At 37.2% G+C, this 22,940-nt stretch overlaps 2 protein-coding genes across 2 annotated transcripts; both read left to right on the plus strand.

The window, feature by feature from the left end:
* Positions 1-1,883: 1,883 nt before the first annotated feature.
* LOC114527217 lies at positions 1,884-19,236 on the plus strand. The gene is made up of 17 exons (XM_028548864.1): positions 1,884-2,002; positions 2,497-2,547; positions 2,934-3,088; positions 3,460-3,711; positions 6,977-7,135; positions 7,463-7,611; positions 7,976-8,031; positions 8,204-8,456; positions 8,526-8,784; positions 8,973-9,430; positions 9,651-9,754; positions 9,974-10,290; positions 10,494-10,840; positions 10,937-11,119; positions 11,200-11,266; positions 11,358-11,798; positions 11,893-19,236. Exons 1-17 carry the CDS (start codon positions 1,957-1,959, stop codon positions 19,216-19,218), a joined length of 10,623 nt encoding a protein of 3,540 aa, XP_028404665.1. The 5' UTR covers positions 1,884-1,956; the 3' UTR covers positions 19,219-19,236.
* LOC114527219 (apolipophorins-like) lies at positions 19,221-22,804 on the plus strand. The gene is made up of 6 exons (XM_028548865.1): positions 19,221-19,998; positions 20,194-20,601; positions 20,874-21,016; positions 21,157-21,394; positions 21,483-22,306; positions 22,484-22,804. Exons 1-5 carry the CDS (start codon positions 19,236-19,238, stop codon positions 22,301-22,303), a joined length of 2,373 nt encoding a protein of 790 aa, XP_028404666.1. The 5' UTR covers positions 19,221-19,235; the 3' UTR covers positions 22,304-22,306; positions 22,484-22,804.
* The last annotated feature ends 136 nt before the right edge of the window (positions 22,805-22,940 follow it).

Raw genomic sequence — 22,940 nt, forward strand, 5'->3', positions numbered from 1 at the left:
TAAAGCTTGAGGTTTTAAATCTCTATGAAATTCCATTAGAATTAAATTTAATTTCTTTAAGCTTGTTGATTAAATTTTTCAAAAATATCCTCATCTTGATAACCTGGTTCCACTGGTGACATAAACCGGAATCAGAAAACTTCAGTCAACACTCTCAAACGCATTATAATCAACTTAGTCCCCGGGGTCAAGGGAAAGTTGTGACGTTGTTCTGTTGGCGTTTTCTCAAGTTCACTCAAGTGTGAATAATCCCAAAATCTTGGGGTCAGCTGGTGACCATTTGCGCATGATCAAACTTTATATATTTTAGTAGCGCAATCGCTGTATCTGCATGCGAGACTAGGCGGCCAAATTTAATCAATTTATAATGTGTTCAGGATAGGAACAAGTGGATGTATCCATTGATTCTACAAAGCCTATTACATGTAGATTGAAGTAACAGACATGTACCTCTGACATTTACCTGTGTATATCCTATCGTGCATACAATTGATTCATTTTTATTGCTTCTGCAAAATGTCATACTAATTGAATAGCTATAGGAGTAGGAATTTTAAAGAAAATACGCTTGAAGTTCTGAATTGCACAATTTTCCCAGATATATCAATCACGGGCTTAGACTTGTATTTATTTAATTTGATATATGCCATTAAGCTCGTCAGGACATTAACATGTGAAATACAAAAACATCAATTCTCGGTAGGAGGCTATATATGTTTTATATTTTCTTCTCAAGTAACGACAAAGTATGTAAACTTTATATGCATTTGATCTCATGTGACAAAATGTGCTGATAAATTCAAAACCACCCATGCAGGAGATCTGTTTGAGTTCTGTATAAGATTTTCTTCAGCGAATTTTATGCATGAATACGGTTTCAACAAGGAAGCAACGGATCCGATCTAAAATTACAATGTTAGGACTGAGACATGAAAATATAGGCGAATTCATATATCAGTATATATGTAAATATAGACGCAGTAATACCGGTTAAATATGATATGTATGGTGGACAGATGAATGGTTAAAAACATCCTGGAAGCGAAATTTAATAATCAGCCCCATATGCATAGGAATTTAGGTGAAAGCGAAAAATTCTCAATTCCAATTGTGCATGTTGTTATGATGGACATATAGTTACCATGTTGGAAAATTGGTAATGAAAAATATCACTGGTTGGTTTTTATTGGCGGAATTCTCGTAAATTTAGAGGCAATCTATAGTAAATGAACGTAGTTACTGGCGATTTTACTCAACAGATGTTTAATTGTCTGCCGGTTTGAAACACGATATAGAAGAATAATTGTGTGACCACACGTTTTTTTAAAAACATGGTTGCTGTACATATACTGTTGATTCTTTTGTAGGTACAATTTCACATCAATATCAAATTATTACAATTTACTTGTCTTGACGTGAACTATTTACCTGTCTTTTAATAGCGCCCATAAAGCAGCATTTCCTAAAATTAAATTTTGCTTAAATTTCCTAAAAAATATATATCATAAAATAAAAAAAATTTCATCTCACTTCTCAGTGCTACGTTTTATTACGCTCATGCACAGTGATGCTTTTACATTGATTGTGACCCAGGGAATGACTTTAGGGAAATGAAAGAAAGTAAAACCTGTTTAATATCAATTTGCAATACTGTAGGGAATTTTATCATGAGTTCATAAAAGTGAAATTATGAAATTAAGATTTTGTTATTGCCTTAGTATATTGACTTGGTTTTTGCCTACGTTTGCAAGTTCCCGCGTGTCGTCGGATATTAAATTAAAACCTGTTTAAACTGGTTTTTATATAGAAAGCATTTTGATTGGATGTCAGCTTCTAGGGTCATGTGGATATAAACTCTGTTTAGAAGCAAGACAAAATTATTTTCGCATTGGGCGGCAGGCATTACTTTGTTCATACGAATAGAGAACTCAGAACTGAGAAGCAAATAATGCGAAGATGAGATTACTTTTCGCAACTTTCTTCTTGTCAGGTGTTCTGTCAGGTAGGGTGAAGATTTTAACTCATTTCTTCCCAATATACATACTTATTTTGCGTAATTTATTCACATTATGGCTTATCCTATATGAAGTGCATTTTATCTGCGGTTTCGTCGGCGATGTAATGCCGGAAAAGTTTGTACCTTTCAAACACGCATCATTTCTGCAACGTGACTATACGTTATTTGTGCATTCTCAATTTCATGTAATAATAAACCATCGTAATTACAAATCTGAGTCTACCGCTAAATCTTGCGTTGTGTATTCCTTGATCTCACCAAATTATCAAATCATTATCAAGCTTTTCATTTTCATATTGAAATAATAACTTTTCTATAAAAGAACTTCAAAATATACATCTTCAAAGTCCAAAATCACTGGCGAAAACTTAAAGTGGACTTTGGATTGAGTATCCCTCGCCCTTTATTGAACCGGATAAATTTTTTTTGTCACACATTAATCATCCACGACGCCAGTTAAAACTTTTCTTCTCTTTTAGCGCCGTTTAGCAACGTGCTGAATCAACCAGCCGCACCAGTATGCAGAAGCCGTAAGTGTTTTTTTCTATACAGTCTTTGGTCGCACCAGATTGTGTTTTGCTAGTCTTTGACCTTCGTTGACTTAGCTCATGTGTCACAAATTATCAGCGCCTTGCACCATGGAAAGAAATTGCACTATGTCAATCCTATCTCTGGATTGTGAATTATACATATTTTTAGGACAATTTAATGTATTCGATCAAAAAAAAGCTAACATTATTATCAAACACTGCATTTGCATAAAAAGTTTACGTTTTTCTGAGGAATTTAGCCTTGAACTTGATATAAATATGATTTGAAACATGACACTTTGCCTTCCACGACTACATAGTTCTGTTAATAATTCGCCTTTCCTGTTTTAGGAACTTATTTTTCACGTTTGTATTTCGATTTTTAGATGCGACTCATTTTCACACGAGAAAGAGTCTAATGTACTCCTATGAAGGAGAGACTATCACGGGTTTAGTCGGCACTTCTGAAGTGCGTTCTGGGCTCAAACTGAAAGCAAAATGTGAAATAACACCCGTGCAACCATGCGTGTACATGCTTCAGGTATTAAAATACATCATGTTAATTAGGTATTCACAAACCAAAGCGCATTTAATTCAAAACATTCATCAAAGGATTTATCCCGTGAGCCTGAATTGATAAGATCTAAAGGTTTCACATTTCGATATTTTTCTTGTCCTGTTCGCAGGGAAACGTCACGTTTCATGAATATAATTTAAAATGCTTTTGCTGGCATATCAAGTTTTTTTTTTGTCACGTTACTTTTATCAAATTTACACAGTTTTATTATCAGTAGCGTAGACATGGGGAACTTGAACCTGTGCATGCGATTCCCTCCTGATTAGATGTAATTCAATATGTTTTTTTGGTGATTTTTAATGTCTGTTCGTTTTGCGTTTATTTGCAAATTCTAGATACTTGAAGCCGAGCTCCTGGAGGGCCAGGGCAAGAACCAAGATGCTTTAGATTTCAAGCTTTCTTCAGGAAGCGAAGATCTAAGCCGAGAGCTTAAGGCTCGAGAATTGTACTTTGAAAACCACGAAGGGTTGATTCTAAATATCCGACCACATTCTGAAGAACCAGTTCGTATTCTGAATATGAAACGTGGTATCCTCAGCTCATTTCAACTGAAACTTAATGTTCCCAACGACCGCAACTTGACTGAGGTAAGTTATAAATAGTCTGATATATTTACGAGATTACTAGACGTCGGACGGATTATGTTGAACAACTGAATGTTTCAAGTCAACAGGTTGAGATAAATGACGTCAGTTTTCAAATGACCCTGGGAGTGCGCGCGCATATCATTAAACATTTTATAAAAAAGAAAACGTTGCAATTTTTGTTGGTGGAATTCTAAACTTATATTCTGATCTCGCCTTTTACTTTACCTGATCAAAATCATCCTGTTTATTAAAAATGGTACAGTCACAGATAAAAAATTTAACCCAATTTTAGCGTCACATTTTTCATCATTCCCCTGAAAAGCGGAGGTGTTACACTCCCCTGCAATAGATACGCTCCTAAAAAGATATAAAAAAAACGTATATATTGCAAACTGCGTTTCCTTTTAAAAACAATGTTTTATTTTCATCCTCAGCCTATTTATGGCGAACAAGTATTTTCATTCCAGCAGGAATCTTTTGTTCCAACTAGTGAACAGATGTTTCTCATGCCATGCGCCTGTCACGAGCGACCTAGATCGCCCTTGCTTTTAATAGGATACTGATGAGTCGTTGATAGGGAAAACTCTGGTTTTCTTTCATACGTCACCACTCATCAACAGGCATGTACAAGTATCATTCAAGGGCACTCGGCTCTTGGCACGCAGAAATTCCAGTATTTTCTGTAACTGTAACAGTCTTGTCCTCAATGAAGTGTATGTTTTAAATTCTATACTAAATTGAGTATATTCTAAGAGCAAACTCTATTGTATGTGTATATAATAATAATGGTGTTTACGTTAGATTGTGAACCTAGATATAGGGATTCATTGTTCTTGTGACCTTAAAGTTATTAATGCTCTTATCATGAATTTTCATAATGAGCGACATTGAACAGCTGTAAAGAACTTTTAGTGCAATATATATTCATGTTGGATGACCTATGTATATATACGAAATGTCAAGTTTTTTCCATTAGTCGCCCATGACGATCTATTTGGTTACAAATGATTTGAAGGAAAAACATTCTGATTATCGAATTAGACAATAATTGTCCTTATATGGACATCCCGAATGTCATGCTAAAGTCTAAACCTTCCATCAGTCAAAGCGAGATAAAACATTCTGATTCATAATCTATGGTATATCGGGTGATATTGGTTGCACAAGGGTAAAACGGGAAAGAGTCGTCAGTCGAGGCCGACAATAGACTTGCTAGAGGCCGCCTCCTTGAGGGCGAGACAAGCGAGTTTGAGCTTTTAATGAGAAGCCTGAGAGAGGCGAAGAAATACAAGTTGCAAAGCCGAGTGAAGACGACACTTGAATGACTTGATATATATTTAGTTTTGACCTTGCACCAGATACATTGTTTATATCAGGCACTTGAAATGCTGAAATATCTGGAATTTTTTTAACGTTGTTTATACGAAAGTATGAGAATATTTTAATCTTAACGTTTCAATGCCCGTTTTCATATATCGCAGGCGCAAATATACCTATTGGCAATTGACGCTCATATCAAACGAATCGGTTTCATGTAACTTATTCCCAGACCGCTTTCGAAAGCAAGTTTTCTTTCTTAACAAAAATAGGCTAAAATATAGTTGTTATTGTTTGCTCGGCATTTTGAGATTTAATGCATAGGTTTATATTATTGATGAGATCTCAAGTGTCTGAGGATTAAAAAATTATTTATTTTGTGAAAATTTTCAGCTTTGCATCTCATAGGTCTTCTAGGCGCATGCTTATGCTTCGTTGAGGAATTTTTTTCCTGCACAAAAAAATTGTTTGTTGGTGAACTATGGAAACCCGTTTTTAGAGTTTAGACGTCATTTAAAAAACTGCTCGCATGCGCACAAAATGGCCTGGGTGTCAGGAAATGCTGTTTGACTTATGTCTACGGAATGAGAATTTGGGTATTTTTGCGTTTTTGAATTTCAATCTCATTCCAGGTTTCACAAATTTGAAACTTTAACAACAGTTGGTTTTGCAATTCCCGACGAACGAGGACTTTATACGTTAGTTAACAAACAAATTATTGTTAGTGGTGGGAGCACAGAGCACTGAAGCTCAGGGAAAGTGCATGGAGGAATATTAGCACTGCATGTTGACGTGTTGTAGCGAGTCTATATAACTCATTAGTATTCCCAATATAAAGTGAAAACGCTAAAAACATTCAAACACTAATATTATTTTTACGCCGTTTTTAAATTGACTTCCGAATCATTGGAATAATCAGTTGAAATCTTATTCAGGATCACAGGCTCGGGGAGCGATTTAAATTGTAAACCCGTATAGCAACCATGATTGAGTATGAACAGACTACTTTCAAGGTCAAAAATGTAGCCCCTTATAACATCCTGTTGTTTCCAACCATATGAAATAAAAGCTTTCACTATAAAACCACTTATATGTATATTTGAGGACTTTTTTGACTCTGACAGTGAAGGATCCAGGGTAAGGCAGAATAAGTTAATATATCTCCAACTCACAATCACATTGGTAGATTTATATTTCAAAATATCCTTAGGAAATTTCAAACCAACAGCGTTCGAGCGAAAAGCTGTTATTTCTCACATTTCTTTCACATTTCGTTTTGCAACCAGCTTTACAAATCGTAGATTACAGTTGGATTGCTACATGCAGCGAAGTAGCACTATAGCTCCATCATAATTGCTGCACATGGTTTAACTCAAGGCGTGCTTAAAGTTTAACTTAGAGACAACAAATTTTAAGAAAGCGCTGCTAATGTATTGTAACTTTGGTATTAAAGACCTTTATAAACAATTTTCGAGCTGTGACGTAGTTTCGAGCATGCGTGTTCCGGATGGCCCATAAGAAACATTCACTGTTCGTAAATTACAGTTCATAACGCAGACCTTTTCCCATGCATGCATTCGGTCTTCAGACCTATGGTTTTTGATGAACATTGACAGATGCTGCCATGTGGTAGGCTGTGAAAAATAGTTGCATCTATCGGGCAAAATATGCTATTCAAGACAATTCTGTTTGATTCTTCTTAGCATACACCGAAGGTGTATAACTAACTAAATCATATCCAGACTGGCCTTAAACAACCATTTACATAATAAAACGTGTGGAATGGTGAAAGAGGAAATTTGTAACCTGTAGCCACAACACGAGTAAATAATAGTGCAAGATAGCATGTAGCAGTAACACTAGGTTGCTCGCTTTGTGAGTAGCGGACATGCCCACAGTTAAGTTTCTGTTGTGGATTCTTTGATTTAATTTGGCTTCTTCATCATAGGTTGACGTCAACGGAGAATGCACCGCAAATTATCACATCAAAGCTCGCCACGATAGTGGTCGTACTAGGATAGTTGTCAAGCAAAAAGATCTGAGCCTGTGTAAAGATAGATCTGAAACCAATCTCGGTATCCCAGTGACACATTATTCCACCGACAAGGTTTGTGAGAAATTATGTTTGATCAGAAGGTTATTTTGTTAGAAAATTTTGTAAGACCAAACACGAAGCAGCATAGTTAAAAAACAATTGACAAAGAGAGAATCTTGCATGCATTCGTATACAAGTTTAAATTACAATAGTACACAGTTCTACAAAGTCAGAATACAAACTGACTGACCTATTACTGACCCCTAGTTTATTTAGTTTAAAATTCAAATGTATTAAGCTATATAGTATATGAATATATATTTTCTCTGCATGGATGCTGTCAACTTGAACACCGGCTTAGATTACGAATGGCATGCTAATTTTCCTTCTGTATTTTAGCCATTCAGTTTACTGAAATCAAACAGTTTGTGTAAATTTGTAATGTCGCCAAAACAAAAGATTGGTAAAGTACTTTGTGAAGAAACGCACTTGTTCCGACCTTTCTCAGCTGGATACAACTCATCTTCAGGAGCAATGACAACAGTCAGGTACTAGTGTCTACTACACTCTCCATAGAATTATGATTTTCTAGACTATGAAAAAAATGGACGCAACCGATTTGTAAATTTTTTTGTTGATGTTGTTTTAATGAACTATTATTGCCACTATTGCTACTCTTACTGTATCAACCGCTACAATTTTTTCGCGCATAAATCTGTATTATTTGCTTGTCCATATCGCTCGAGTTCCTAATAGTTGCAAACGCAAATATTGAGCGAATATTCGCTTCGTGTGAAAGATTTCGCGAGTGAGAACCTTCTTCAGGTTGCATAATTATTTTAATGTAATTTATCTATTTCTCTTAAAAATGACATAAAAATCTTGACGTATTTTCTTGACAATTGTTTTTAGACAAAGCATTTCAATGCTTGGTCACAGCGAGGCGAGTAAAAACCCATCAGTACCAGGTAGGCTGGTGTAATAAGATAACATTCAGGTTTGAAATTAATGGGCTATTAAAATTAATGGGTTGTTGTTTTTGTTATTGTTGTTGTTGTTGTTGTTGTTGTTGTTGTTGTTGTTGTTGTTGTTGAGGGCTTATACGACCGGTAACTTCACAATTTTTTTCACAATAACAAGAAACCAGATCGAGTTTGAAGTACGAACACGTGGACGATCCTGAAATGACAACAAAAAGAATCAAGGACGTAGCGGATATACTTACCAAGCTTGACGTAGAGGAGATAGTAAAACCTGACACTGCAAGATTGTTTACCAAACTGATTTTTGCTATCCGACGATTGAATTTGAAGGGATTGGGTTTTATGTGGAGTGAATATTATGATTGTTTGCAGGGTGGAAAATGTACCAAGGAACAAAGTGAAAGAAACCAGTAAGTTCGATAAATAAATAAATTCGGAAACATTTTCCATCATGACAATTGATATGATCCCTTTTCTAGGAAATATATTGTCGAAGCATTGTCGCAATGTGGTACCTTGCATTGTGCAAATTTTATGGTAACAACTATCACTGAGGGCAAAGTTGGTACGCCTGTATCAGTTCAATTCCTAACTGGTATTGCATTGGTTGGTATGCCGAGTGAAGATATGGTTGCAAACATTCTGTTTTTCTGTGAAGAATCTCCATCAAGAACAGCATTCCTTACCCTGGGCACGTTAATGAACAAATATTGCAGTCAACACTCTTGTGATAACCTGGTAAGTTTTACCACTTCTTTTCCGTATTCTGTTGCAAGTTAGAATTCGGAGCTCACGTTTTTCTTGCCACTTCAAAATAGGACAAATATTGGACACATTATATTAGCACACATCCGTAGTTAGCACTAATAATCTTCTGTCAAATTTATAATTGCAACCGATGAAACCTTTTCCCAACCTTTGTTCAGGATAATAACAATCATGCAATCTACCGAGCTGAAAGGTTTCTGCAAAGAAGGCTTCCTCCAAATTGTCAGGCGTCAACTCAAGAAGAACTTCAGGAAATCACTTTAGCGCTTAAAGCCATTGGTAATGCCGGCCGTCCGTACACTTCAGTAGACAACATTTTGAAATGTGCAGTTCAACCTGGACCATCTTTCATAAACATTGATGCTATACAAGCTCTACGACGGATGCCATGCCATGATGAAATGACTAGTGGATTGGCGAATATCTTCAGTAATCTAACAATGGATACAGAGATTCGTATTGAAAGTTACCTAGCATTGATGCGATGCCACAAAGAGAACGACATCCAGAGAATTTCAGATATCCTCGATACTGAAAAGAACAACCAAGTTGGCTCGTTTGTTTATTCACATTTGACTAGCGCTCTTAAATCAACTGAACCAGTATACGGAATCCCGTGAGTAACTTTCCCAAATTCTTTTTTTGTGCAAGCTAAAACTGAAATGGTCAGCTATCTTGTTAAAAACATGCCCTCTTGCAATCAATTTAAGATTGTGTGATTGTAGGAATAGCGAATTTGTTCCATGGTGAAAGGCCAAAATGCCTTTTAGATAAAGGAAAGGATTAAACGTGATTTTTTTTGGCATTTGTATGCTAAACAGTGATTTTGTTTGTAGACTTCGCGACGCAATATCCAAAGCACTCCAAGGACGAAATCTTCGACCATTCAACCTCGACCACTTGCGGTTTTCTCATGCATACGCAGCATCCTATTATAACAGTAGGTTTTTAAATTTCACTGGAGTTTACTATAGATTTTATACTGGTGCGGAAAGGCGAATGAGGGGAGATAGGCTGTCATAATAATGATGGTGTTAGAGTTCCGCTTCTTTTATTTTTCCTGCATTCTTTTTTTTGTAGTTTCATCTTTTTATTTTCTGTTTATCTCTATTGTGCATATCTCAGTGTTAAAACTGGAGTAATACCTTTTCCCCTATAGAGAAATACGATGTTGGTGGATCAAGTCAGGCTCAGGTTATTTTCCATCCAGAAAGTTATTTCCCACGTAGTGCCAAGTTAAACCTCACAGTTGATATGCTGGGAGCGTCGGTTAATTTGCTCGAGACGTCAGCGAGGTTCGAGGGTTTTGAAACTTTAATTGAACGAATGTTTGGACCCGAAGGCTATTTCCCTGATGACCGCCTCATGCAAATGTTAATGATGAAACCAACAGAAGCAATTTCTCGAGACAAACGCAGTGCTACTGAAGATGAGATGAACGAGATTAAGGCAAATCTGGAACAGTTAAAAGACAAGGTAAAATTTTCATCTGTTTTAGTAAAATAACCTCACTTCCAAACTAAAAATTGATCTATAAGAGCTGCGTTTTCTACCAAATCACAGATTTGTATAATAATTAGTAAGGATATCTTCAAGCTTGTTGTGCATCAATTTCTTTTTTGAGAAACAGAAAAGCAAACGTGGCCCTCGTTTTCTGAAAATGTTTCAATCTTACTTAGATGAAAATTGAAAGAAAAAATCCAACTGGTGCTCTCTCTTTGAAAGTATTTGGTCATGAGTTACAGTTCTTGAATTTTGAGGACATTGATTGGCTACAGGGGGAAGCTGACAAAATCAACGTTATTGAAACATTAATTAACATCGCGCGCGGTGGTAAAGTTACCTACACTAAGAGCTTTATGTTACTTGAAGCAGATCATGAGATTCCAACTGGTCTTGGATTTCCGCTCAAGTTAGCTGTCAATAGCTCGGGTGTTAGTTCGGTGACATTGAAGGGAAAGCTTGATATCCGTAATATGTTCTGGGGAAAGAAGAAGTTTGATGTACGAGGATTTGTCACTCCAAGGTAAGCCATGCAGTAAATTTTTTCTTTTTGAAAATAATTGATGCAGTAACAATTGATTGGACACTGGATAAATCCATTCAAATACTTCTCTTACAGCGCAACTGTTGATATTTCGGGTAAAATGACTGTGGACGCACTTCATGCAACATCTGGTGTTCACGTGAATGCATCACTTTATACATCAACTGAAATTAACGGAAATGCGACGTACAAGGAAGGGGAAGGAATCAAATTTAGCATTGAACCGCCGTCCAAGCCCATGTACATCGTGAATGTTAAGTAAGTATTCTTAGGTAATATGGAAAAGAATAATTGTTTTTTAACAATTTTGTTGACGATTTCCATTTGACTTTCCTCAGGTCAAACTTGGCGACTTTCTTAAACGAGAAAAGAGAGAAGATTTCCGGTCCTCCAAAGCGATTTGAGGTATGATTTGAGGCAATTCTTAGGGTAGTCATTGCATGTGTTCAATATTAACAAGACATACGACTTAAATACCCCTGTTCGCCTTTTTTAGCACAAGAACTGTCTAAACCTAACAAGATTTTTGGGTGTAAATCTTTGTGGACACATTTCCCTTCCGATGGCATATCGTGACTACAATTCACCATATTTCCCTCTAAGCGGAGATGCCTCATTCGGAATGGTCTTCCATACTACCAACCCAAAACTCGCAAGGTTTGAAGTGGAAACACGCAGGTTGACAAGTGAAGACGAGAATCGTTTTGACTGGATTTTCAATGTGCACGTTCCGGGTCTAACATTCGGTCGGAAAGTGGTTGGGAACTCCTCATTTCAAATCTTGCCCGATGGTAAATATCTGAGTGTATCGGGTGGTATTCAAGACTACAAGTTTGGTAAATTTGAAGCTAAATACAACAATGAAACAAACAGACTCCATACAAAGTTTACAACCCCCAAAATGGCCTTTTTACGACCAATTACAGTTGAAACAGAGGTAATTATTAAAAATCGTATACATGTATAAACCACGCGTGTGGCAGTGTTGAGGGTTGAACTTAACTTATCGGTGTGTCATTAATGCATTATAGATCTTTAACACTAAAAACAACGATACAAAAATTCAAGACATCGGAATTTCCATCAACGCCTCCTACAATAACTTTACCATCACAGACGTGCTTTCGTTCCATAAACACAAAGATCGATATGGAGTAAAGAGCAAGTTGACATACTGGCCTGAAAAACACATCACAACTGAAGCTCAGTTTTCGTTGGAGAAAAGAAGCTTGTTCATGAAAATGGATGATTCCGGCAGTACGAGTAGGCTTTTCTTTGCAGGCAAGTTTGGAGATGATAGAAGCAGCTTTTATGCCAAGGTGGGAAATGATCTCATGAATAAAGAGTTGAAAATTGACGGCAAACTTAACGCGAAGAATCAGAAATTACTCATGACGATTGTAACGAAACCATCTTGGAATGTGGTACAGTTTGAAGCATATCCCAGATCAAACCTATTAGAAAATGGATATCACATGCGCCTGTCACATTTTAATTCATCGTCATATTTGAATGGTTATCTTGGTTCTTTGAAACTGAAGAATGAATATACACTGAAGTTCAATGGAGTATTCATGAAACGACCGTTCTTATTCCGTACCAGTTATCATCGTTCTACCAGTGGAAGAAGACTTGAATGGGTCGCTCAAGGATTCGGTAACGTGGCTAACGCATCAATTGAATATTCAAAAAATATTTGGTCGAATAGTAATCTTGAGTTTTCTGGCGCGCTCAACAACAATACCATAAAAGCTGGGATGTTTTTGAAAGAGGCAGGTATCGGTATGTATTTGAATCGTAACACAATCGAAATGGAAGCTCATTATAAGAATGAAGAGAATGACAAACAAGTGGGAATCTTACTTCATACGTATAATGAAACGCAAATCAAGAAGAGGGCATTGGTTAGGCTCGAATATGCCACAAAAGACCAGGAAACAAGCGTCGCATTTAAACTTGATGGATGGGAGTCGGCATGCCATTTAGTCTTCTCTCATTATCGTCAAAGCAATGAAAATGGACTAAAAATGAATGCACATTATTGGAATGGATTGTTAGTGAGACGGGTGTTGATGCAAACCGGTATTTTCAGAAACAACGACGAAAAAGGACTGCGCGTTTATGCTAATATTCTGAATAGAGAATTAGAAGCTAAATGGAGCATTTTGTCTGGGGATGTGTCTGGTGTGAAATTTGCTGCTTTATTAATGAAGAAAGAACTATCCTTACAATCAACATGGGCGGCTAATAGTCTTTTGAAGGAATTGAGAGTTGATGCAACCTACAATAAAAAAACATATTCTTTAGTATATACCTACAAACCACAGGACAAATACCTTTGCTCTGCAATCGTTGGCTTGCCAGTCGGGCGTTTGGAAACATGTGTCCAGCTTGTTAATAATATTCAAGAGAGGTCATTACGTTTCGTGCTTGAAGGATTTGAGAAAACATTTGAAATGAAAACAGGTTGGACCAATAGCACCGAATCAAAAGGAGCCATACTTCAGATGAGCTACAACCGTGTTCAAATTTCTGATTTCTTTGCTGGGATTGTAACTCTTCCGTCCTACACAGGATTACGTCTCAAAGGAACTGTCAAAGAAAAAACTGTCGAAGCCTTGCTCAAGTATAAACATCAAACATCGGCACGTTCAGTTAGTCTCGACCTTAGCGTCCAGGGAAAACTCGTAACGTTTGAAAGTATGTTAGTCCGTGAGCAAACTTTGCAAGGTGTGCAAATGAACATGATCTATCAAACCAAACGTATCGGTCAATTGTTCGCTCTTCTTCATAAGAAATCGTCCAACCACGAATTATTTAAGATTGGTGGTAAGGCAATGAATTATGGAGCTGAATACCATCTTTCTCTCTTAAAATCCAAATTAGAGAGAAAACTTTCGTCCATGGTTGTTATCACGGCTCGTTCAACGCACTACAAATACGGATACTCTGTTTCTCACAGTAACATGGGGACAAACGATCAACCAAACCATATCCTTACTTTCAAGTTACACTACGCCAAAGACAAATTCCTCACATCTACCTACCAATTCGTCAACACCGACCAAAACTTCAACCTCGTATCGAAAATGGAGCTTGCTCCTGGACAATTCCTTACAAACAAGATTGTGTACCATAAAACAAACCGAAAGCTGTCTATCAAGTATGAGTTATTGCCTGGTATTGGAATGACATACAACGCGGCATTCATTAACAACGATCAAATCACGAGTGTGCAATCAAACTTGACTATCATGGATTACCCAATAGATGGTTCTGCTTTGTACAGCAAACAAAACGGACTTTTCACCTTGAAGATGACTTATGGCTCTGATCGTCCACTGATTGAATTCACCAGCCACCTACGAAGACAAAACGGAATCGATTTCGGTTATACATTGATGGCACTTAATAGGATTTGGAACAACACGTTCGTCATGGATTACCCCTCAAAACAACTTCAATTAAGTTATGATATTCTGCCCAACATCCCGATTAAAATATTTGGAAAGATGTTTGAAAACAAACAGTTTGTGTTGAATATGACAACAAGTTCAGCATTTTCTATTGAGTTGACGGGCACTGCGTTGAACAAAGATGAATACCAACTTGTTTTAAAGCACGAATTCATGGGGACCATGTATGAAGACTTGGATTTGTTAGTTAGTTCTCTTCAACATCTAAACAAATTACGCCTTCAATGGGAATCTAAAGCGGGAAGAGACTTGTTGAAAAACATGAATGGCACCATGGACAGACTCTTGAACAAAACTCTTGCGAGATTGTCCACATTGGGTGAATTGGCTCGTGAATTGGTAAATTACACTGTGAACTTCCTGCGTAATGATGGACGAGACAAACTCTTAACTTTGGTGAATAAAGTGAAGAAAGAAATACTTTTCCTGAAAGACCATTTGCGTACATTGGAGATGAATACCATCAAAACGTACTCCGCTCGTGCTGCCCATTTACTGAAGAAATTAAAGGAGGATGTTCTAGCTCAGCTTGCCCATGACATGAAACTCCAAGGTTCTCAAATAATTGATACTTATAAGTACATCTTGCAGTCGATTGAAGATATTTCATTCGAGCTTTCTCCCTCTACTAAGTTGTTCACAGCTGATTTAAGAAAATGGTTATTACGGACAGTCCATCGTTATTTGAATGTATCCATCTGTGGAGTGACTACTGTGGAAATGATTGATTTGACGAGAGAGAAAACGCATTTGTACTACACGATGGTCAGAAACAATATCCAGAGATATCTTGAGTTGGGTATGATGGAGTGTCGAAAATTGTCAACAGTTTTCGAGAGAATTGAAAATGTCACAAGAATTGTTAAAGAAACTGTAGAAGAGTTTACCTGCAACTACACCCTGGAATGCACTAAACGCAATGTTCAAGAACGACTAAAGAAATTAGCTGGTAAAATTTCTCTGTACGATATCAAACATGTCCTGACTGATGAGCGCTTAAATAAGATTGTCGAACGAATGACGCTAGCATACAAAGAAATAGAGAATTATTTGTCGAAAACAATAAAGGACCAGCGCTTGCGAGAAAGAGCAATGCGAGTTCTGCAACCAGTTCTCGACCTCCTAAAGACTACCACTCTTGCCATAAAAATGAAGATTGAGCACATCGCGAACATCAACAAACTGAAGGAGCAACAAAAGGAACTTTTTAGAACCATTGAAAAGTCTAAGGAGTACGCGACAAACGTAAAGACAAACCTCTTCAACAAAGTTGGCGAAGCCAGTGACTCGTTGTGGACGAAAACTACGCTCATCTACCACAAATTGAGAAAACTTTTGGAGGAACTTGACAGAATGTCTTGGGAAGATTTACAAGTATACGCTAAGAATGAGACTGAAATTAACTTCGAGAAGCTGAAAGAGAACCTGAGAATTCTTAAAAGAAACGTTACAGAAATGGTCGAGTCTAGCCTAGAACGTCATTCCGACATTGTTGATCTGGTGAAGAAGTTTGGTAAAACTATTTATACCGTTGCTAATGATATAATGAATGGAAGCCTGACTGTACAGGATGCTCAGGAGAAACTTGAACTGCTTTCAATGAGGTTGATGAACTATCTGAAAGAACAGAAATTACAGGCTATGAATAAAATCAAAAAACTTAAACTTGATGAAACTGCAAGGAAAACGTACAAATCTGCCGTGGAGCTGTATCGATCAACAATGAACCAATTGAAGAATAATATGACTTTGTTGTATCCTAAAATGACAAGTGAACTCAAGAATGTTCTTCTGAAGATAAAAGGAATAATCGTTAGGTTTGTTAAGTTGGCCAAAACGAAGTTGGTTGATCTCTGCGAAAAGCGATCAATTTATTTGAAGAAAGTTAAAGATAATCTGCTGGAGAAGAAAGAAATTCTGATGACAAAGGTGTATGAATTATTAAAAAACAAAGACTTTGACATTTCGTATTTAAAATATCTGGCGGAAGAAATCGTGAAAATGGAGGAAAGGTTCCAAAACAAGCTGAAGCAGGCAATTTCTGAATATCGCACTAAACTAGCAACGACAGTCGAGAATGTGAAAATGGAAATCAACAACACTTTTATATTGTACCGAAATATGACCTTCGAGGACATTTATCTAAAATTACAAGTAAAGGCGGGTGAAATATTCGACAAGCTTTCTGGATTTATCATTGGCGAAACACTGTTCAGTTATAAAAGGGTGATGGAAATTAAGGAACTGTATCAAAGAAACAAAAGAATGGTGGAAACAAAATGGTTGGAGTTTAAAGCTGTTATCCAGAACCTTAGACGGAAATTTGGAGCCTTTAAAATGGAGACCATAAGAAAAATATCCATGTATTACCTTGAAAAGAATCTTCCATATGCTCTGCTGGACTACTTTAATGTTTCGCAAGCCAAATTTGAGCAAATGAAGCTTTGGTACGAACACGTGAAATACATTAAATTTAGGGATTTCTACAGAAATGTTATGGATTATCTTTTGAAATATGAATTCAACGTGACAAAGTGTTGTGAAAAGAAAATCAAAGCGTTGGTGAGGGAAATCAAGGAGATGAAAGTAAAACTAAATGGTTTTATAGCTGAAGTGAAAAATGAATCAAGGAATATTATTCAACGAATCAAGCAAGTCAATAAAGATGTAAAACAAGACGCAATTGAGACCTTTACGCCATACGAGAAACTACTCAGGAATGTCTTTGGTAAACACATGAATAAGACCCTGACGAAACTCGAGCCATTTACGGAAAAATACGGAAAGATGTTGAAGACTTTACTTACAGAGTACAAAAATACGACTGAAATGTTCATGAAGCAATGCGTGCAGTATATCCGCACGAATTTGGATAGATATGAAATTTTAGATATGGTTAATGCGTCCCTACAACGATATCCTTTCCTGATGAAGTCAAAACAATTCCTTACCAGATCACTGAAAAATTATTCACTTAGTGTTAACGAATGCTTAGAGTTCGTACGGAAAGACTTGTTAAAGTATATTGTCGAATCTCTGAACAAATTCCCACTCTTTTATCAAGTTCGCACGCATAAATTATGGCCTGCTCTGCAACAGGAAATCCTAAACCACGAATTGATCGTCGGAATCCAAGAATTAAGAAAAACATCTGAGAAAATGTTAAAAGAACTACCAACATACTACTACACTCATTCGCTCTCTAAACTTCGCGAGTTGAGAGACAAAACGTTTGTTGGACTAGAACGGCTCAGGAATGACCTGCTTGCGAAAAACGAAGAGATGAAGAAAGCTATCATGGAAAAACGTGAGGAAATCCACGAAACACTTCGTGTCGGTCACTCCAAACTTCGATCACACGGCGAGAGACTGGTAGAAAAAACCCGTGATTTGTACAAATCAAAACATATGAAATTACAAGAAACTCTCGAGCGCATTGGCGAAATGAGTATTCATGATATTGAAACGAGAATCCGTCAATATTTAAACACTATTTTCGTCCCAATGAAAACCGCTTACACTGATTTGTCTGAGCTCGTGGTCGCTGAACTTTTAGTACTCGATAAACGCTATCGTGAAATGCTTGAACAAGTGAATAAACTACGTAACCGATACGAACATGTGACGACCGATGTTAATGAATATGGAATGCGTGCATGGACTTGGAGCCAAAATGAATTTGGAAAGCTTAAAAACCTGTCGTTAAATGGCTTAGAGAAATTGGAAACGTGCACCAATAAGTGCATGGTTGTTGTTAGAAGATTTATCGTCGAGTATGTTCCATACAAGGAGTTCGTGAAAATGACGCCAAATCAACTTATCGAAAGACTACGATCAATACCAGTTGAAGCCAAGAAACTTTACAATTCAACAAGAACAATCACTGTGCGATGGATGCAACTTTCTCTTCGAATGTTGACAGAATTAAAAAATAACGTTGACCCAGAACAGATACAAATAATGAAAGAGAAAGCTGAACGATTACTGAATAACACCCGCGATCAAATGCATTTCCTAGCTACCGAGATTATGGAAACCACAGTGTTTATGACAAAGTTTTATGGATCTGGGGATACCGTATACAATGCACGCCCTGCTATCGTTCAGTTCGCGAGTTATCAACTACGGCGATTCATCAACTGTACACGAATTTGTAAAGTGAGAGCAATGAAGTTATATAACGAATCTAGAGACATCATTGAAGGAATTTTCACTAGAGCAAATTATACGTATCGCAAAAGGTTCCCGCAACTCGTTAAATTCATCACCGAACTCGGCGAGACGAAACACCTACAAAAATTACAAATCGTAGCGAAGAAATACCTTAATATAAGCGAAGAGTTCGTTGAAGATGCTAAAAGGTTGGTTCAAAATCGGTATGGCACGATTCTTGTTTATTTGAGAAATTTGAAAGCACAATATGAAACCAACGTCACAAAGTATACTGAAATTGTCTACAAACTCCCAGTTTTGGTAAAGAACGCCTTGGGTAAATTGCCACTCATCCTTGATATGATTAAACGTGATTTGAAAACTCTGATAAATGATGCTGTGTCCAAGTTGGATGAAGGCAAGCTTTATCTTCAAGACGAAGTGTTCCTGAAAGTGACTCAGACCTACATAGAGAATGTAAATACTTTGAAGAGGCATTTTATCCAGATGAAGAACGAGACAAGTGATGTATTGGCCGCAATAAGGGAAAACATCAAAGAAGAATTGCCTTTCATTAAGAACACGATCTTAAATATCACCAAAATCATTCGAGAAACCAAGATCTCTGTAGTTTCGGGTAAACTTGAATTGACGCCACCACGTTTAGATGAACTTCGTGAAAACTTTTCCGATCTGAATACAATGCTGTTGAAGAAAATTACAGAATGATATATTCTAAGATTGACATGTTATATCAAGATAACAAGAACAGCAGCATGCGTATGTTGAACCGTTTGGTGGAAGATACGAAGAAAACCTGGAAAAATACACGTGAAAATATTACCAAATTCTGTGAGTACACGTTCGCTGAACTTCGTCAGTTGACCCAACTAAGATTGACGTCCTTATCTGCATCTGCTAAAATGGCTGCCCAGGAACTCAAGAGAATGCGACAGGAAGTCGTACACTTCTGTAAAGTAAAATATTTGGCTTTGTACAACACGACCATTGAAGCAAAGCAAATCGTCTACGAGAACCTGAAAATGCTCCCGAAAAGAAGCGAAGAAATTGTGGAATATCTCAAGAAACACGTTTCAAGATTGATGCTCACAACAAAGTTGAGAATCGAGAAGCTGCAAAGTAAAGCTGTACGTTTAAATGAAGACTTGGTGGAAATCGTTGAAGAAAACCGAAAGGAAATGGAGAGGAGAATTGGAACCTTGTTCAACTCAACCGATATCAAAAAGTTCATTGATAAGTATTATAATGTCGAAGACCTGAAGAATAAGACCAACGAGATTAAGGAAGATATCCTCAACATAAGCTTTGTACGTGATCTTGTAGAGATGGGAGAATCTTACTACATGGAAGGCCGACGATTAATTAATCTTGTCAAGGAAAGCAGCGAGTTTGCATTGTATGTGATCAAACATATTGTGAAATACAGCGATCTGTGGGAAATTGTCAACGAATGGACAAATCCATTCTACTGGATGCCTCCATCTAACAGTAAGTCCTCTCTTTTCCCTTACTTGTCATAAGTATCTGAAGCCTTTGTTAACAAACATTACCTTTCGTCTGTTTAGCCTTTTTAAACCATCTAGAGGTTCAGGCATATTACAGATAAAAAAGGGCCGATAAAGAACTTGTAGCGAGTTTTTCCTATTGTTAAAAGCCGAAATTATCTTTGTATTTTTATTAAAGGTATTGCAATGATATTTGGTAAGCCTCACGTGCACACCTTCGACGGTCACTCATACCAGTTTGTCGGATATAAGAAACCATCATGCACTTATGTCTTGGCTCATGACTTCAGGGATAACAACTTCACTCTTATGAGCCAGGAAACAGCTTTGATTGTCAACACCAATGCTGGTTTTATCAAGATTCATGAAAGTGGAAAGGTTGAAGCGACAGTAACCAAAGATGTTGATGGAAAAGAAGGAAGCACCACCCATTATGAGCTACCTGTTGAAATGAAGCAAATGTCCGTAACGAGAGAAGGCTCGTTTATCAAGATCAAGCATGATACAGGACTTAATATCATCTGCGATCTTAGACATTTCTTGTGCACATTCAACATTGACAAATTCTATTACGGAAAACTAGCAGGTGAGATAAGATTCAGCCGAACATGCATTTTTGTAATATTTTATAATGAATCTTTTTAACGATTCAAAAGCCAAGTTAGATAAGATGCTGTTTGGCGATTCCATGCTCGGCAATTCCATGCTCGGCAAAATATTCAAATACCTAAATTTCATGAGAGAATATTAATTTTAATACTTTCTTAACTTCAAAATGATCTTTTGACGACCAAACTGCCGTGAGATTATCGAGAAGAAACAAACAGTTTTGATATAAATAAACTTTTATAAATGTAGGATTACTTGGTACAAACAACAATGAACAGTATGACGAACTTATGAAGCCGGATAAGACTATCGCAAAATCAATGGCCGAGTTTGCCAATGCTTGGGAAGTGACCAAAGACCCCGAGTGCCAAGTAACCGATACAGAAGTGAAGGTAAGTAATATGGTTGCATGATTTTAATAATACCGATGTAGAGGATATAAACTTTTCAGCAAGTGCTGTGAAAGAAGGAAGAACCAGTGGAATTTGGAATGTTTACAGTTCTGTTAATTAATTCACTTTTGTCATTGCAGCCTACGTGCGGAAAGACGCCATCTCCACGATGCGCGCAACTCTTTATGAGCGCTTCATCTCCTCTGGCTCGATATTTCACGACTGTTGATCCAAAACCATTCTACGATGCATGCCGTTTCGACACCTCTGACTGCGAGACTGATGTTCCAGCAAGTAAGAGCTTCTGCAATGTTACCGCTGCATACACAGCACTCTTGAGAGAGAAAGGAGTCTGGGCACGACAACTGGATGAATGTGGTGAGTATTTATTTCAAAATATATTATAAGATCGGGACAAATTACAAATGTAGAGCAATTCGCATTTTGACCTCAAATTTGTTTTTAGGGAGCTGTGGTGCCAAAGGCGCGTGGCAAAAATGGACAGAAGGTGGCAATAATAACGTCGACGTGGTCTTGCTTATTCCCGAGACACTAAACCTCCAGATCCATGCAAATAATCTACCTAATTTCCTCAAAGAGCTACAAACTGACCTTAGCAAATATAACTCAAGATACGCAGTCGTTGGTTTCGGTGGTAAGTCTGACGTACTCAGACGCCCACACATCGTTACTGGCGGAGGTAAAATCTTTGGTGGCATCGAAGATGTGAAAAGTGCAATTGCTAACATGAAGTTCACTTCCGGAGCAGCAAACGCATTTGAAGCTATTGAGTATCTTGCTCATCTGCCGTTCCTGCCTGGAGCAAGTAAGGTTGTGATCATGATGACCGATCAAAATCGTGAAGTGATGGCGAGTCCACCATTACAGAAGGCCATCAAAGATCTGGACATGCAAGGAGTGATATTTAATGTGATTGGTCCTTATTTCCAAAAGAAACAACACAGAGATGTTCTTGGATTGTGGAAGGGCAAAGCGATGCTTAAAAAAGACTTTTCCAAGGAAAGATCGCGACGGAGCTCCATTGGGCTACCATCGAATGTCTACACCAAGTTGGCAGAATCTTCGCAAGGTGGAACCTTCAATCTCAAGGCGTATTCAAAGGAGCTCGGAGATTGGACCAGTTTACTGAAGCAGGCAATGAAAACGACAATTGGAAAACAGATTGATGAAGACCAGTCTCACTGTCGACAATGTGTTTGTGTTCCAAGTCTTATGACTGAACCGGTGACCATCTGTAGAACAAACAAACATGCAAGGTGCTCCTAAATGGTAAGTTTCTATAGCTGTCTGTGCATGCAAAAATCACAAACAACGTATGTATACTGTATAATCGCAACTTTAGAAGAATAATATACACAAGGCTAGTTAATTCCCACTTCCCAGAGACTGCCTCGTTTTGTACGATTTAAAACCAATTGATATCTAAAGCCTTTGTTCCATTTTTAGGACGTCTTCATCCTCCGTATGCACAAAACTACACAAAACTAACCACAAGCCAGAACTCTTAACCTATATTATTATTTTTATTATCTTACTTTTGTTATAAGCCTTTATATTTTTATGATTCACTAATAGAGTAAATTATATTTGAATTAATATGCCATGAAGGGACAAGGTCTACATTGATGTTATGTATTTTAAACTATTTAGATGTAACGGTTCGATAGTAACATCGTTCACGTAATATATGTATGCGTATCTAAAATATATATACAACGTTTGTAATGTTAATCTTTGTGTTGGGTAATAAAATAGGAAGCAAAAGTTCACCTGTTTTTATTATAGGCTGATTTTCGGTTTAAATTTATCCTATATTTTGTCCGAAATCTATCCACAGACCCAATGAATCAGGGATTGAAATTCAAAGCGTTCTCATACAGGATATCCCAAAATAATGTTCCCT

This window comes from Dendronephthya gigantea, unplaced genomic scaffold, assembly GCF_004324835.1.
Source record: "Dendronephthya gigantea isolate DGI-Jeju-01 unplaced genomic scaffold, DenGig_1.0 000043F, whole genome shotgun sequence".
NCBI lineage: Eukaryota > Metazoa > Cnidaria > Anthozoa > Malacalcyonacea > Nephtheidae > Dendronephthya > Dendronephthya gigantea.